Below are 17,529 nucleotides of genomic sequence, written 5' to 3' on the forward strand. Positions count from 1 at the left end.
GTTCTTCTTCCTAGCTTGCTGCATCATGTTGGCGCTGGACTGCCCTTCGGGTGCTCTTGGTGGAGCATCCTTTGCCCGAGCCTTCTCTTCAACATCAAGACCTGCCAACAAATCTTCAACGGAGATTATCTATCTTTTATGTTTTAGAATTGTGGCAAAGTTCCTCCATGATAAAGGCAACTTGGCAATAATGCCACCCGCTCAAACTTATCAGGCAAGACGTGTCCAAGCTGTTCGAGCTCCTTCACAATGAGTTGGAACTCATGAGCCTGTTCCACGACAAAACGATTGTCAACCATTTTGAAGTCGTGGTACTGCTCCATCACATACAGCTCGTGCACAGCGTCTAAGGCAGAGAACTTGTGTTCAAGCGCCTCCCACAGTTCTGCAACACTTTTGATGTTCATATAAACATCACACACACAGAGAACGCTAAGGACGCATCCAACGAAAATCATTGTAGCCGCTGTAAATTCCTGCACCTCTTTCTCAGATCCGAGAGATAGTGCAGGAGGATTACTCATGACCCTAAACACACCCATAGCCGGGAGCCACAGCTGGGCTCTCGTCTGCCATCTCTTGAAATTCACACCAGTGAACTTCCCTTGTTTCATCGCATTAGAATAACCAGTCATCACTAAATGCCTATCAGGTTTTTGGATTATTGGAAATAATAGCAATTTAGTGACGAATAAATTAATTCAGGTACTGAGAAAAAGAATAGCAGCATGTATCATAGGTGTGCGATTCAACAAAATCAAACCTATCTCAGCTACATATTCTAGTAGATCATAAATCAAAGACACTAGCACTATGATCTGAGGCAAACTCAAACTCCCTAGTGCTAGTAACAGAAGGAACGCGAGAATGAACAACAGAGAAAGTATAGACATTCTTACAAAAGTAGACGAAGCAAACCGTCGATGGAGACCCACGAACACCGGCATAGAGGGAAGAAGACGTATGCCGCTACCCCTTGCAGGGACACAAAAGGAAGCCAAGCAAGAATTCACCGGACCATTCACGTCGCACGCCCCCACCCGGCGAGGCGAGCGCATGCGTGTGTTTCTTACTTTTCCTCTCCCCGATAGCTTCAACTAGTTGGAGACAACTCAGCTATTTAAGTTCGCTTCACTCCTCCTAGAGTAGCAGTGTGGGACTAAAGTCACTCACCGTACCATGCATGTGTGAGTGGGCCTTTGGAACTTATTGGAATTATTATTTGGGCCCGTCCAAATCTTCTAACAAAGAGTACAACACATATTCATACATATGTTATTGTAACATTATTTTTTCATGGTGCAACGGCACGGGCATTTATCTAGTTTTGGATCAAGGCTTCCCATGACCTCGAACTAGCTGCAGAGAGACAGGGACCATTCTTTTTATTGACAGGAGCTAGTGTATGTGCATGCTTTCATTCAATTCTTCAGCGCTAACGTTTGCTTGAAAACCATAAATCCGTTTTTTGCTTATGCCAGTGTCAATGCAGAGTTTCAATATACAGTTACCAATTTCCCCCTAGCAGGCACAACCGGTGGCCCACCAGCACCTTGCTACGACTCCACATCCTTCGGTCCTACAGAATTGATAATATAGATATTATCTGTCGCGTTCATCAGATTTCACCGTTCCAGGTCGGAGAGACTGGAAATGACGAGTGATGGAAAGAGGTCGCAAACCACAATAGTAAACACTGTGTCCATTAGTTCTACTCAAGTAAATTAGATAACCAAGTTCTCCCAAAGAAATGTAATTATGGAATATGTATATATTACGCTGAAACGAACAGACGTATGTACACATATACAAGACCATCACTATGAATATGTGGTACGATGGTGTCAAGTCTAACGCCCAGACTCCCACAGCCCTTGCACAATCTTCTTCTCCATGCTGAAATTTCCTGTGCCTATCATCTCTAAACTGACCATCGACGACTCCTCGAGCAGGCTCTCCATCTCTTCAGAATGATGTTGCGCAGGCACCCAAGGGTGCTGCATGACCTTGTTGAGCCTGTCCAGCTTCTCGGCCACATCGCTCATTGCCGGTCGCCTCTCGCCGACCATCTCTAGGCACTGACTTGCAAGCTCCGCGACTTCCTCGAGCAACCCCATGTCATTCTCATTTTTGATGCAGTTGTCAATGATGTCCATGAGTCTGCCTTCCTTCATAGCACATAAGAAACGTAGTGAAAGGCTTCTTTCATCTTCAGGCCCTTCAAGGTTGAAGGCCTTCTTGCCAGTGAGAAGCTCTAGGAGAACGACCCCGAAACTATAAACATCACTCTTATTCGTCAACTGGCACGTCAGCATATACTCAGGGTCTAAGTAACCGCAAGTCCCTTGCACAAGTGTGACAAATTGAGACTCATCAGTCGGTGCTACTATCGAGGCCCCAAAGTCAGATACCTTAGGTGCATAGTTCTCGTCAAGGAGTATATTGGCTGATTTGACATCACCATGAAGAATTCGAGGTGAAGCCCATGAATGTAGGTAAGCTAAGGCTACAGCAGACTCGAGGGCAATGTGTAAGCGAGTCGAGAAGGGGATGTTGTGGCAGCCATTGCTACCATGGATGAACTGAAATAGTGTGCCATTGGGGATGAACTCATAAACTAGCATTGGAACCTCTACCTCGAGGCAGCAGCCCAGTAGCTTAACGATGTTCTTGTGGTTGATCTGGGAAAGGATTAGCATCTCTTTGCCAAACTCCTTCTTTTGCTGCTCACTGGTCATTGATACACACCGTTTGACTGCGACCAGACTGCCTTCCTTAAGCATCCCCTTGTAGACAGTGCCATGGCCACCACGGCCAAGGATGTTCCTGTCATCGAATTTGTCCGTTGCATCAATGAGCTCTGCTTCTGTGAAGATGGTGAAAGCAGTTCCTTGCTTTAAGCTTATCTCCTGCAATAGAAGCATCCCGCCATGCTGTTGGAAATACTTCCGCTTGATTTTGGCCAACTTCTTCCTTTCATGGATCAAGTACGTGCAGGTCATGGTTATGACCACAATTGCAACCCCAATGCTTGAACCTGTGTGGGGTTTTCAGACAATTACTATCATTACAAATTTTAACAAGATAATCAACTTCTCCTACATGGGCTGGTTATATAAAAGACATACTCTCTCCGTCTCAAAACAAATGCATGTTAAACTTACCGAGGAGTCAAACTTTTTTAAATTTTACTAGTTATATAGAAAATAGTAGTATCTTTAAATAAGCTTAGTATTAAAATTAAAATATATTTCACGATCAATATAACGATGCTCATTACACATCATAAATATTAATACTTTTATGTATATGTTTGGTCAAATTTAAAAAGGTTTGATTCCTCGATAAGCAAGATGCGCACTTATTTTGGGATGAAGGGAGTAATGTTACAAGTTTACATATAAGTTTGAGGCCAATATACCTAATCAAAACTGTTTATCTTTTCTCTCTCGCTGTTCGTATTCTAACACAATACTCCGACATGTACATTTTTTTTATGGTTGTGATAGGTTTTAGTTACCCATTATTATATAGGCATTTGCATCTCGATTCATAGTTTTATCTTTGCATCGCACAACCTATGCCGTGCATGGTGACGGGGCATCATGCGATTTGAGATAGTTTTTTTTATATTAACAATGAAATTAGTGGGCAATCTAGAATCAAAGATAAACTACTTTTTAGGTAGTTTAGATGAAAATTTAGGCATTACTAGTTTAGATACAAATTTAGGGATACTTTAAATTAGATTGTATTTAATAATGACACATATATGTGGGTTATTTAGATGAAAGTTTATTGGATTACATAGCTTTAGGTGTTTTCCATAATGGAAGAGGTGAGAAATTTAGATATAAATTTAGATGAAAGTCTTATTGGATTACTTAGCTTTAGGTGTTTTTCATAATGGTAGAGGTTATTTGATAGTAGTATGTTCATGCTTCCATGGTAATTTTTATGATTTTTTAGTGTGTTTCATAAGAATTAATCTGGGGCTCCCTTCATCCTATCTACCCTACTAATGTACCATTGTTTTCATCACTAAGGCTACCCCATGAAACATCTGCCACTGAGATAGCCTCTCATCCAGTCACCCAAAAACTGTACCTAGAAAAAAAAAGAAACCAATCATCCAAATTACTTCTGAGTCTTCACTCTCATTACTCAAATCTAACTGACGTTATGGTCCTCCTTACTGAAATCTAACTGACCCTATGCCTGGAAATCATCTGGGCCTTGTTTAGATTGCCTCAAAATTCTAAGTTTTTTCACTCTCTCTTCATCACATCAATTTTTTGACGCATGCATGGAGCATTAAATATAGGTAAAAAAACAACTAATTACACAGTTTGGTTGTAAATCACGAGATGAATCTTTTGAGCCTAGTTAGTTCATGATCGGACAAAGTTTGTCAAATACAAATGAAACGTGCTACAGTGTCATTTTTGCAATCTAATCAAGGCCCTGGTCCGACCAATCAGACCGAAGCCTCCCGCCGACCAGGCAGCTAGCAAGCCTGCAGAACGAGCCCGGCCCACGTTCATTCGCTGGCCCACGTTCGGAGCAAGTCGCAGTTGTAGATCCTTCCCACGCATCCTTCCTGGCAACGCTCTTCCTCTCAGTATCTCCGTACAGGTATGACAACTTCTTTTTTCTTTCTTTCGTTGTTTGTATTCCTTTTTCCTTTTTTGTTTGTTGTGGAATCTTTCTTTTATTTATTTTTCTTCTTTTCTTTGTTTTAATTTCTTTTTCCACTTTTATTTCTTTTATTTGTTGTGGAATTTTCTTCTTTTATTTTTTTTCACTTTTCTTTCTTTCTTTTATTTTCCCACTGTTACTTGATTATTTTTTCCTTTCCTTTCTTTTCTTTCTTTTCATTTATTTTTTCTTCCTTTTCTATTAATTTTATTATTCTTTTATTGTCGTTTATTATTTTTGTTGATCTTATTCCATGGGATGTTCGTATATTTTATTTTAATTTTTCTTCCTTTCTCAATTCTTGTTTTTGTTTTTCTTTTATTTTTCTTATTTGTATTTTTTCCCTTTTTTCTAATATTCTTTTATCTAAATATATCAACATGGCATCTTCTTTTGACCTGGTCGTCGCACGCATCTATGTCGACCTGGTTGGCAACGCGCACGTAGAGCTACGATAGCGTACGTTTCTTTTTTTTTGTTTTCTTTCATTCATTGCTACTATTTTCTTTTCATGTTTCTTTTCTCTTTTGTTTCATGTGGCCTTCTTTTTATTCTTTTCATTTTATTATTTGTTTTTTCTCCGTGGAGTCTTATTCTTATTTTTCTTTCTTTTTCTTTTTATCTTTGTGTTTATTTTGCCGTAATTAAATATTTTGCACATGACATTCGTGTAGTATATATGTGATGTTCTACAATATGTTTTTGGACGTTTACATAGTATAAGCAAGGTGCTCCGTAATTATCTTTGAGTATTCACATAGTACTTATGAGATTTTCTGTGATATATTTATTCTTTGTTTTCCTCTATTACATATTTTTCTTTTTTATTATTTCCGTTTTCCCATATATCTTATTGTAACATTCGTATAATATATATGTTCTTTGATATATTTTGTTATGTTCATATAGTATAAATAGGATGTTCAACGATTATATTTGAGTGTTCATGTAGTGTTTGTGAGTTTTCTTATTTTTCTGTTACATTTCATATAATTGTTTCTTCTATCCATGATCATACCTTATTTATTTTTATATCTTGGCATGATGTTTTCGTTAGATATTCCACGGCTTATTATATGTTATTCACTTAGTATCATACTGTAGCAGGAGATTTAGTATTTTTTTTGTTTTTCTCTATTACATGGAATTTAAACCTCATTTATTGCGTGGCTTTTTTATTAAGTTTTGTCCTATATAATTATTAATCTTGTATTTCTATTTAACATTTTTATTTAATTATTCCTATATATTTCATAACATTTGTTATTTTTTTATTTTTCATGATATTATAATACAGTTCGCATAAACCTAGAATTATTTTATTCTAAATCTAGAATACCGTGCTCCTAATTCGAGAATATTATTTTTGAAAGTAGAACATTATTTCCTAAACCTAAAACATCGTCAATCTATTACGTGCCTTTTTTCTATTATTTATGTTTCGCTTATGTTTTATTCTATCTTTTAGTACTTTAATATTTTTATTTATGTTTTTATTATTTTATTGTTTCTATATATTTCAGAACATTTGTAATTTTTTTTCATTTTCACCGATAATACAATTCCATTCATATGAATATAATGTTTTATTTTACTAAATTTGGAATATTATTTTTCTGAACCTAGAACATTTTGTTTGTGAACACGGAACATTGTTTTCAAAAACTAGAACATCGTCTCTATTTCATAAAAGAAAAATATTCTATCTTTATGAGATAAATGTTTGTAAATAAAATTTTATCTAAACATACCCATGTGGGGTCTTTTTTTTAAGAATTTATTGTAAGAAACACAATGGTGCAATCAGAATTTTATTTAGATGCAAGGTTTAGTAGCTGTAACTTTTTTCAATTCTAAAAAATGAATGACATCAGCATGTCCATAAGCTCCATCACCATGCATGCAGTCTTCACGGAAGCCAACGCTGCTGCGGTGTCGTATTGCTATGTGCTGGGTGTGGCTTTACATGTGATGGCTCGGGTCCAATTAATAAACAAACAAAATTGGCCCGTTACTGCAGAGCGTGCGCATGATTTGAAAAAAAACAGGGTGATCAACGGTCGCCTCGCTGCCACCCTGGTCGGACCCTAGCCTCCACCTGCTCCACCTCCATCACCAACGCGCAACTCTCCGCCCCTAGGCCCCACGCCCCTAGCATTACGGCCACGGTTCGATCCCTCCTGATGGTAAAAAAAATGAAACACCATCTGCGCAGGGAGGGCCGCCGCTGGAGTGAGCTCACTCCTCCATGTCCGGCGGCGCTTCTTCCCCTCCTCCATGCCCAGCCGCTGCAGTCTAGAGTCGGCCCAACTCCCTCGCTCCCACACGGGGCAGTTTGGGTGTCACCCCCAAACCCTAGCAGCCGCCATATCCCCTCCGTCGCGTCACGGGCACGCGCGCGTGCCGTGCGGGCACGGGGGGATTCGTCGTGCGCGAGCACCAGGAGATAGAGAGAGAGAGAGGAGGGAGCCTTGGCCCGGCCCGCAAGCCCCTAGGCCGGCCACGCCCACGGCCATCACTCAGACCACCGCCGCGGCCACCTAGGCCACCGGACGATGAGGCGAATAGCCGGTCGCCCGTGCCGTCCAGGAGGTATGGCGTGCACTTCTCGGCGTCCAGCTTCATCAGGCGGCGCTCACCGCGCTGCTCGAGTACTCCGGCATGCTCCGTCCAGATCCCGGCGAGGCATAGATTTGTCTCACCGGCAGCGGTGCGGGGCGGACGCGGCGGCGCGACGACGCTGCGGCAGGGAAGCGGCGACGTGGTGCAGACGCAGCGCATCGTCGCTGCCGCCGTCTCGGGGGCAGTCAACGAGGCCAGGAGGCGTGGGGCGCCGCAAGAGGCCGGGGAGGACAGGAGGAAGAACACGGACATCGGCACACTCGGGAACCTCTGCGTTGACGTCGTGCTCAGCGTGCCCCAGCTCCCGCCCGAGCCGCGGGAGTAGCCAAAGGCCTACATGGAGCGCCTCGCCGACTCACCGCCCGATCAGTTACGGTCACCCTTCCCTAATCGTGTTGGCAAAACAGTGCTCCGGAGCTATTTGTTGTTTGGACATAGTGTGATGAACCAGAAATGTATGATCGTTGGCTGTGGGATTTTTTATTTGGTTATTACAAATTCCGTTGTTGACCTGAAGGCTTGCATTGTTTCCACTTTATGTCGTTTTTTAGCTGGGTGGAGGATAGGTCGAGCCTTAACAACATATGTTGATGGTTCAATATGGATAAGCTTGTAATCTGTAGCTGTTTTTGTGAGGCTAATCATGATTTCAGAAATGGAACGGCAAAAATGTAGTTGGTAGCTATATTTGTGGTTGCTACTTTCTGGAGAAATGTCAAGAACCAGATTGTATATCAGTATGTTTACTATTCTGTCATCTAAGAACTCCACGAGTGACTTATGTCTAACGCTTCATGAGCCCCACGTAATGCAATATCTGGTTTTTGTATGTTCTGAACATTTTGTATTCTATCACTTTAACAGAAATTTTGCGAGGCTGGTGGAAACTGCAATATAGCCTTTGCTGCAGCTAGGCTTGGCTTGGTTGTTCCACTCTGGGGCATGTAGGAGAGGAAATATATGGAAAATTTCTTCTTGATGTGCTTCAAGCAGAGGGCATTAGTGTTGTTGGGATGCTTGAAAATACCAATGCTACTGCATGCCGCCAGGTCTATGAAACACTTCTATGCTGGGTTCTTGTAGACCCATTTCAGAAACATGGTTTTTACTGGTTAGAACATGCTTTCTTGGAACAAAATTCTTATTCTTGTTTCAATTACCGTTACGAAATTCATGTCAGCCTAATCCTTTCTTTCTGGTTTAATGTGCTTGGTCATTTATCAGTGTTGCTTTCTTTGCAATGACAGCCGTGCAGACTTCAGTGAGGAGCAAGCTTTTCATCACTCCAAAATACTGTTTTGTAATGGCTACGCTTTTGATGAGTTCTTCCCTGATGTGATCGCATCCTCTATCGACTGTGCAATTGATTCGGGAACAGCAGTGTTTTTTGATCCTGGTCCCCGCGGGAAATTTCTCTTACATGGGACCTTGGATGAGCAGCGAGCACTTGAGCATGCGCTGAGGCTCAGTGATGTCCTCTTGACATCAGACGAGGTTTGTTGGCATACATGCTGTATTTTTATTTTACTACTCTACAGTAATTTACGCAGGTGCTCTTTATAGAGGAATAATCAATTGGTCATGAGCCTATGGAAATTGATGAACCTAACGGCCGTGAAATTGCGAGCACTTTTGAAGTGAATTTACCAAGTTTATTAACGGCATGCTAAATCCTCTTTTATCATTTTTTTCAGTATAATAATCGAGGGAGGATTACTGTGGGAGGAGCCCTGCAAGGGGCCGGAACCAGGATAGAAAACATGGACCGGGACAGAAAACATGAAAGACATTAGAGGTATGCTCGTCATCATGAACTGCACTATTTTCATTTACCGTGTTTATTGTTGAATTATTAAGAGTCTCTCTTCAACTGCATGTCTAGCATATATATTGCTTGTGTGAAAATAAGAATTGTATCATCAAGGTGAAAAGAATAGAGTTCATTCAGCCCAATCTATCAGTACACTTTTGATTTGTTGGTCTCTAAAATTTCAAGCCAACAATGACATTTTGCAGTATTGTCAAGATTTTTTCGATAATGATATTTCAGTTCTAATTTGCATATACCTGAATATTGCCGTAGCGTTAGCACGGGCAGTATACTAGTAATAAATAAGTTCTAAATTTTTTTAGATAGATTAAGGACGTTGCCAAACACACATGTACCCTCATCTTCTTTCCTTTCCCGGAGGATGTTTATTGGATTTGGTAGTTGTTGTTTGTATGCAACCATGATTAGCTTCCGCATTAAAAGGCAGTGTTCTATGTTTGTGTAGAATGTTATTTATTTTGGGACATTTTAAACCTTAGAAAGTTATTTAGTTTTGGACGGAGAGAGTAAGTCTCTAATTAATAAGTAATGGTATAATGGCATAAGACATGCAAAGTGAAAACACATTTTTTTTTCTTAAAGATTCAAGAGAAAGTGTGTTTACCCACAGCCAGTGCCACAACGTTCAAGGATCTCGGGGCTGGACAAGAGTAACCTCCAGATTTGTTCTTGCAGCCAGCGCATGGAGGTTGTTTGGCAGCACACTCATCAATATCTGCATACAGGGTATTGTACTTAGAGCTCAAGGATTGCATAAGTAAATATATTCTTTTGAGAAATTCTTTGTTGTACTTGTACGCATGAATCAAAAGGTATACTTGCAATACTGAGTTACTGACCATGGCATCCATCAGGAAGGTACGGATTGCCCTGATATCCTTCGGTGCAGTTGCAGAGGTAACCTGATCCACTGCCGGAATCAAGGCACATGCTATTCTTGCTAAGGCAAGCGTATGAATCATTCTTCATCCTCGCGACATCGCACGTCTCGTTACCCACCACCCAGTTCAAGATCGCTGGGACACGGCCATCGCTCTCATTTATCCCATGAAGAAAGGCTGTCGTGTTCAGATATGTTGTGTTGGACCCGAATGCTGCAGTCTCCATAATCACAGCATAGCCTTGGTACTCTGCCTTGTCTGTAGCGCTTTTGTTGGTATAGTAACCTGTAGTGTTGCGCAGACGATTGAAATACACATAATCGTCGGACATGTCTGCGGTTAGGGCAACCCGACAGTAGAAATCGCCGCTGCACATACCATCTTGTGCCTTGAGGTTTTTGTAGGGCGAGCACTTTGGCACACACCCAACCAGATACTGCATAAACATGAACGACCAATTTATTAGCAGCCTAAAAAGTACCTAGTCCATGGTACTGAGGAACTAAAACATATAGCTAGCAACATATAGCCGCTGTACATAGTAGTTCTTGTTGTACGTGAACCTAATACTTACAGTATTGTCCGTCATGCATGCTAGAGTGTTGACGCCGATAACCGTGAACATGTTGGACTTCCATGAATATGTAAATGGGGTGTTGGAGAGGTCCTGGCCCCAGTAGTCGGTGTCGACCTTCCTGCTGTTGAGGTGGTAAAATATGGTTGAGACGTGTTTCATGATTCGAAACTGGCCATTGAGCACCGATATGTTCAGCACTGGAATTTCGCCGAAGAACGTCAGGATGCTGCGGCCATCCTCAGTCTTGTTGCAATCGAGCTCAAATCCTTTCATTGCACAGCCATCGCCAATCCCAAATGGGTATACAATGTCAGCATTGCCACAATGCTTCGGGCAGCTTGAACCTGGCAAAGCCACCGTCTTCGCTTGGAACTGCAGCATAACTGTGAGACTGAAGAGTACAAGTAGAAGCATCGGTACTGTATCAGTGGCTCTCTTGTGGTAGTACATCCTTTCCTATGGCGTCTCACAATATTTGCTTGGATTCATGAGCACATATAACACATTAGTATCTCTCTATATACTAGTCTATTGATTGCCTAGTTGATCAGTCAGCTTTTCTAGTAATAGCTGATGGCGATTTTGTCCCCCACCCACCGCGTGATGTTGAACCCTATGACGGGGTCATGCATTGGCTCATGGCTGCTTCAGTCCAGAGGGGGGAAGCATCTTCCAAGTTCAACTTCCAAAGCGTGATGTTGAATCCTTTGACTGTGTCATGTCTATAGACTAGGCGTTTATTTTGTCAATCAGCCAGTCATTTTTGTATAAAATGAGATGATTGTTTTGTCCTCACCAAATATGTCACGACCCGGTCGTGACTATAGTGCACTTTCATTAGCATCATGAGCATCATCAACAATTTAAATTCAGTTTCAAAACTTGCATAGCATCATGGGCTCTGCTGTGCTCCCGCGGATAGTTCCAGAGAGTTAATGTCCCTGCGGACAGTTCGGTGTCCGTATGGACAGTCCGCCAGAACACAGCACGCACGAATTTGAGCTGTCCACATTTGGGCACTTGTGGCCCCCACTTGACAGGCCACCTGTCCCCATTTGCAAGAAGTGGAAGTCACCAGCAGCTCACTCTCACTCACTCCCTCACTCTCACACTCTCTCTCTCTCTAATCTCCCTCTCACTCTCACTCATGAACACACCAAGAACACAAAGGAGAAGGAGGAGGAGGATTTGGAGGAGGGGCAGCAAGGAAGGCCATGGAGGAGACCTAGGAGATCCACAAGTTGCTGCTGGGATTGAAGAGGGGGGAGCCCTCTCTCCCTAGCAAAAAGGAGCAAGGAGGAGATTTCAAGAGAAGCAAGAACAAGGGGGAGGAGCTCGAGCTAAGTCCTTTCCACACCACCAAGGGCTTGTGCTGCTACTCTAATCCCTTGGTAAGTTGGTGTGTGGGGGGGGTCTAACCCCAGGTACCCACGGCAATGGACATGGGCCGCGCCACCGGGGGCGGTCCGGCCCACAAGATGAAGACTTGCGGCACACGACACTGTTCGGTGTAGGCCACAAGGCATCCCAGCGATATCCTGAAGATGGCGACAGATCTATTAGGATATGTCGTATGTTAGTTTCCTTGTAACGATTGTATCTTAACCGATTGGACTTAGATCTGATTGGCATGTAACCCTACCCCCAGGATATATAAGGCGGGTAGGGGACCCCCTCAAAACACAAGAAATCATTATGATAGCCAATACAAACTAGCAGAACACAGGACTAGGGTTTTACATCATGCTGACGGTCTGAACCTGTCTAAACTCGTGTCTCTGTTTGCCATCTCCTTCTTGTTCACACGCACCCCTTCGTACAATCTACCATCATGGGCATACCCCTCGGTGGACTGCCGATGATATTCTATCGACAGTTGGCGCGCCAAGTAGGGGTGTGCGTGATGTTCCCATGACAAACCAGATGGTGCGTCTTCCAAGCTCTCCGTTCTCCCCCAGGCCTGGCCAAACTTTCACGGTCGGATCTATTTCCTGGGTCATCAACAACAATGGCGACGGGGAGATCATCTAGTCGGCGCAGGATAATCCTGCGCCGATTACGCTTACACCTGTGTCAGAAGATCTGATCCCGAAACCTATTTTGGGATCACCTTCCTCGCCGAGAGCTTGCCGCTCGGCGCCTCGCCGGCCGAGGAAGCCGATCGATCAAGACGACCTGATCACTTCCATAGATCGGGTCGATAGGGGCTTAGCCGAGTGCTTTGTCGCTCGTAGAGTTGGTCCTAGATCGTCCTCTTTTCGACGATGAGTCTCTGCCGCTCCAACACTCCCGAGCGCCCAGTGCTAAGCGCTTCACTCGGTCTCGCCGTCCTAGGTGGCAAGATGTAGATCTGATCATCAATGCAACTCCAGAAGACGTACTGTCCAGCTCCGACCACTCTCTAGATCTGATCTGCCTTAGGCCGATCAGGAAGCCTCGATGAAGTTCAGCGCCGAGGCCCAGCCTTTTGGGATAGTTAACATGGCCGTTGTTTATCAGGAGGCCATGCGAGATCCCACACCTTGCAAACCGGTCGAAACCTGCATTGACTGAGTTTGTTTCGTGTCATCCCATCCCGTGCGGTGGCTTGCGGCCAGGTCTTCTCTGGCGCCGGCGGGCCTTCCGAGGCGAAAGCTCTCGCGGCCGCGAGTCCGCACAGGAGGTGCCCACAGGTGGCGGACCCACGTGACTCCAAGCCTGTGGCCGGCGGTGATGTTCTGCGTCCACCCCCTGCGACGGTGGCTGAGCATGGCCTTGGCCTGGCATCCGCAGCCTCAGTGCTCGGCCCGCTCCTTTTCCCTTCCGCAGAGCAGATCCAAGCAGCCGTATCTTGTTTGATGCCTGTGAGTGTCAGCCTGGGCGTTCAGTTTTAACCGACGGTTCGGTTCGGTTTTTCTTCGGTTTTCCAAAATTTCGGTTTCCAGAAAATGACCCCCGATCGGTTTGCTAAAATTCCAAAAACCGACCAATTTCGATTCAGTTTTTCGGTTAAAACCGAATAAACCGATGCAAGAAAACATCAGACAGGATTTAGAACTGACAGCACAGCACAGTACAAACTTGCACAACACAGTATATTATTTGAAGACTCAAGACTGTTACAAACTTAACAATTCAATGCTCAAATCAAATATTACAAATTTGCAGTTCATTCTTGATAATAAACCACCATACTCCATCAGTTTTGATAAACAACAGGAAAAAAAACAGGTTCCAGCCAGCAGGCATCAAGAACAGCAAGAGAACAATGCTCTATGGCGCCACCAGGATGTGTCCAGGCGTCCAGCCAACCAACTTACCATTATCAAGATACAGTAGCAGTAGTGCTATCCTTAGAAATGGCCAGGGCACCAATTTCTATAATAAGTGATTATGTTTTAGTTAGTACTCAGTGTAGTCATGTTACTGCAATAAGCTATCAAGATAAACAATAGAAATGATAACAACTTTGACTTAGCATTAAAAATTACCTTCCTCAAGCTTGGCCAATGCTTCTGTGTCCTCTTCTACACTGATGTAGTTGTTTCCACGAAGCCAATCATTTGTACAAACGAGCCGCTCAACCATTGTTGGTGTGAGTGATGTCCTAAAATCATCAAGTGTTCTTCCACCTGAACTGAAGGCTGACTCGGAGGCTACTGTTGAGATAGGAATTGCCAGAAGATCATGGGCCATACAAGACATTATGGAAAATCTAGTAGCATTGTTCTTCCACCATTTCATAATGTCAAAACTTTTACTAAGCTCCTCATTATCTTCTGAAAGGTACTTGTCTAGTTCAGACTTCACAGTGGTATTGGTACTCCCCTTATTGCTCATCTGTTGTGCAATTATGGAGCTCATCAATCCAGAACAAAATTCTGGTGTTTCTTGAGTTTCAGCAGGCACCTTGTCACTTGGAGATGGAGCATATAGTTCTCTGTACTCCTCAAACAAAGCACGAAAATAAGTGTTGACTGTTGCCCACAGTTTCTGACCTATTTCATCACCAAACATCACCATAGTTGCCATCTTGACATAGTTAGAAAGTTTGAACCGAGGATCAATACCAACATAGAAAAAAATAACAATGTTAAGCAATTGATCCCCCTTGTGTTTCTCTCATCTCTTCTCTCTATCCCCCGGCCTTTCTCCATACTTCTCTCCCCAATATTTGTAATATTTTACTAACATTTTCTGGCCCATTTCCTTACATAATGTATCTTCACTGTGACACCATTGTCTCAGCAGAACCAAAACATCAGCAATCTCATGAAAGTATGTGTGAGATGTTGGGCAACTTGTGGCAGAGACACGGAGGGTCAGCTCATAGAAGTATTTAAGAAATTGAGCCATTTTCCTCGCCTTTTCCCAATCTGATTTGATTGGAACTCCTGGTGCTTTCTCACTCTCTAACTCTAGACTATAGTATGGGTCTTCATCACTATACCTTTCATAGGCCTTTTTATACTTTTGTGCAGTTTGTAGCATCAGGTAAGTTGAATTCCACCTAGTGCAGACGTCTGGGTTGAAAAATGCTTTGGTCTAAACCTTTGCTAACTCGGCACATTTCTTGAACTTTACCAACCTAGATGGTCCACTCCTAACATACTTAACAGCAGCCCGAACACGAGCGATTGATCTATCAAATTCTTTCAACCCATCACCTACTATCAGGTTGATAATATGTGCAAAACACCTCATATGAAAGTACTCTCCTTCAGCAACGCAGCCTTTTGATTCATTCAGGACCCTCTGCATGTACTTAATTCCAATGTTGTTTGCACTAGCATTGTCTACTGCTATTGTAAAAACATTTTCAATTCCCCAGTCAGCCAAGCAATTCTCTAAAGATTTTCCAATGTCCTCCCCCCTATGGCCCTTAACCAAGAAAAAACCAATATTTTTTTTGTGCAAATTCCACTCATTGTCAATAAAATGTGCTGTAACACACATGTAATTATGACTGTTATTAGCCATCCATGTGTCTGTTGTCAGGCTAACTCTTTCATAGTTGTCTTTCAAAAATTTCCTAAGCTTTTCTCTCATCATCAAACACTTTCACACAGGCTCTAGTGATTGTTCTTCTAGATGGCAAAACAAAACGTGGGCATGCTTTTGACATAAACTTTCTAAGGCCAGAACGTTCAGATAACACAAAAGGTTGCTCATCTTCTATTATCATCTCAGCAAAACTCCTCTTTAACTCCTCATGATCAAATTTCCAAGTAGATAGAGTACCAACACTACTATTGTTAGGGCTAGGTTGTAGTTGTAAAGTACCTTGATTATCGACTACAGGTTTGTGAGGATTCTTCTTGCAGATTTTCAAATGAGCCTTCATGGAGGACGTACCATTTAACTTTGTGTCACAGCGGAGTTGCTTGCCACAGTACTTGCACTTGGCTCTCTCCTCCCCATTATCAAGTTTGATCTTGCTGAAGTGTTCCCAAACATCTGATCTTAGAACCATGGGCTTCCTTTTCTTGCTTTCCTCATCTCCCACTTCCTCTCCATCCTTGGACTGCTGCTGCTCATCCTGCTTGTCATTCTCCCCATTTACAACTTCATTCTCATTCACTTGAACATTCAGATGCACCACTGTTTCTTCAGTGTCCCCCATCTACAAGACATCAAAACAAAAAACCAGCCATCTAGGTACTTAGTCAGGGTACAAACTAACTAACTAATCAACTCGCATTGTCACAAAGCAACCAATAGGCATATGGATCTATTAGGCATTAAGCAAGAACAAGAAGAACTAAAGACTTACATTGGAGGACTGCTCTGTTCTTGCAGCCATGGTTGAGGAGCTTGACGACGGTCGACGGTGGCGCCGCCGCTGCTGGCCGCCTGGTGCCCTGGCCTGCTGGGTGCGCCGCCAGCCGCCTGCCGCGCCTCCGAAGGGTTAGGGTTAGGAGCGAGAGTGCGTGGCTCTACGTGCGGACGTGCGGTGCGACTCGATTCGATGCGGAGAAGTGAAGTGGTGCGGGTGCGGGGTGCCGTGGTGGACTAGCGGTGGTGGGCAGTGGGCCGGTGCCTGGTGGGCTGGCGCTCAGCGCTCACGGCCTTAGCCTGCCTTACGAGAGTTTCTCGGTTTCTCAGTACTTCGGTTTGGTATGGCATAGAAACCGAAGCCGAAGCCGAAGCCGAACACCGAATTTCACAGAACTGGAAACCGAAACCGAACGGAAAAACCGAACTACCGACTATTCGGTTCGGTGTTCGGTTTTCGGTGAAAAAGTGCCCAGGGTGATGTGAGTGGTTGATTTCCATGTGTAGGGATGTACAAGTTCCTCCTGTATGCCGATTCTTGCCAATGCTATGCTTAATTTTGTCCTCCTGTACATTTTGTCGTTGCGCCAAATTTCTGCAAGTCGTATTCTGTACCGGACTTGCTGAGAAGAGGAACAGTTTCATTCTCTGTGAACCTGCTCGTTTCTGTACAGGGCTTGCTGTGATGAAATTCAGCTGCATGCACGGTGTGCTCTGTTTTTGTCACTGACCGAGAGAGGAGATGAAACTGAGGCACAACAGCAATTTGATATAGTGCAGTCGAAAGGAATAAATCTGAATATTTAACTGAATATGTGCTGATTCCATAGTGTTACCTGAATCTGAATGCTCGGCTAACTGACTGTGTTTTATTCTTCCTTGCAAGAGCTTATTAGATTGACTTACGTTGCATTTCATTTCATTTTAATATGCACATATTCTAAATTGTTTGAGAATTTCAGGGGTTACCCACCAGGTTATCTAAGTTTTTTCAAATGGCTACAGAGTTCACTTGGCATATTTGATCACAACAAAACACAAGAATTAAATGCTACAACAAGTCTATGAAACTGCAAAATAAAACTATATATTGAAAGAGGTTGTTTCATATCCCAGTTTTCAAGACTGAAAGTATTGGAAACAGTGATATGAAACGTTGTGTTGAG

The 17,529-nt window shown here is 43.1% G+C and overlaps 2 protein-coding genes and 1 pseudogene across 2 annotated transcripts; 1 reads left to right on the top strand and 2 right to left on the bottom strand.

Annotated features, from left to right (window-relative positions):
• Positions 1-1,750: 1,750 nt before the first annotated feature.
• LOC136528412 (putative wall-associated receptor kinase-like 16) lies at positions 1,751-11,070 on the bottom strand. The gene is made up of 4 exons (XM_066521367.1): positions 10,607-11,070; positions 9,991-10,468; positions 9,756-9,866; positions 1,751-3,037 (listed from the first exon to the last, which is right to left on the bottom strand). The coding sequence occupies exons 1-4, from the start codon at positions 11,057-11,059 to the stop codon at positions 1,851-1,853; spliced, it is 2,229 nt and encodes a 742-aa protein (XP_066377464.1). The 5' UTR covers positions 11,060-11,070; the 3' UTR covers positions 1,751-1,850.
• Positions 7,658-8,901, top strand: LOC136527076 (uncharacterized; annotated as a pseudogene).
• A 4,063-nt stretch (positions 11,071-15,133) lies between the features above and the next one.
• On the bottom strand, positions 15,134-16,391 carry LOC136525387 (zinc finger BED domain-containing protein RICESLEEPER 4-like). The gene is made up of 3 exons (XM_066518392.1): positions 16,362-16,391; positions 15,872-16,211; positions 15,134-15,531 (listed from the first exon to the last, which is right to left on the bottom strand). Exons 1-3 carry the CDS (start codon positions 16,389-16,391, stop codon positions 15,134-15,136), a joined length of 768 nt encoding a protein of 255 aa, XP_066374489.1.
• Positions 16,392-17,529: the final 1,138 nt, after the last annotated feature.

The sequence above is a fragment of the Miscanthus floridulus genome, chromosome 19, assembly GCF_019320115.1.
Source record: "Miscanthus floridulus cultivar M001 chromosome 19, ASM1932011v1, whole genome shotgun sequence".
NCBI classification, from domain to species: Eukaryota; Viridiplantae; Streptophyta; class Magnoliopsida; order Poales; family Poaceae; genus Miscanthus; species Miscanthus floridulus.

Excerpts from the sequence above, each read along its gene's own strand:
- LOC136528412 (XM_066521367.1), bottom strand. The coding sequence starts at position 11,059 with ATGTACTACCACAAGAGAGCCACTGATACAGTACCGATGCTTCTACTT. Across the intron at positions 10,469-10,606 it reads CATGCATGACGGACAATACT|TATCTGGTTGGGTGTGTGCC; the intron begins GTAAGTATTAGG and ends ATGTTTATGCAG. Across the intron at positions 9,867-9,990 it reads CCTTCCTGATGGATGCCATG|ATATTGATGAGTGTGCTGCC; the intron begins GTCAGTAACTCA and ends CCCTGTATGCAG.
- LOC136525387 (XM_066518392.1), bottom strand. The coding sequence starts at position 16,391 with ATGGCTGCAAGAACAGAGCAGTCCTCCAAT. Across the intron at positions 16,212-16,361 it reads GAACAGAGCAGTCCTCCAAT|ATGGGGGACACTGAAGAAAC; the intron begins GTAAGTCTTTAG and ends GATGTCTTGTAG. Across the intron at positions 15,532-15,871 it reads ACCTGTAGTCGATAATCAAG|CACATTTTATTGACAATGAG; the intron begins GTACTTTACAAC and ends TGTGTGTTACAG.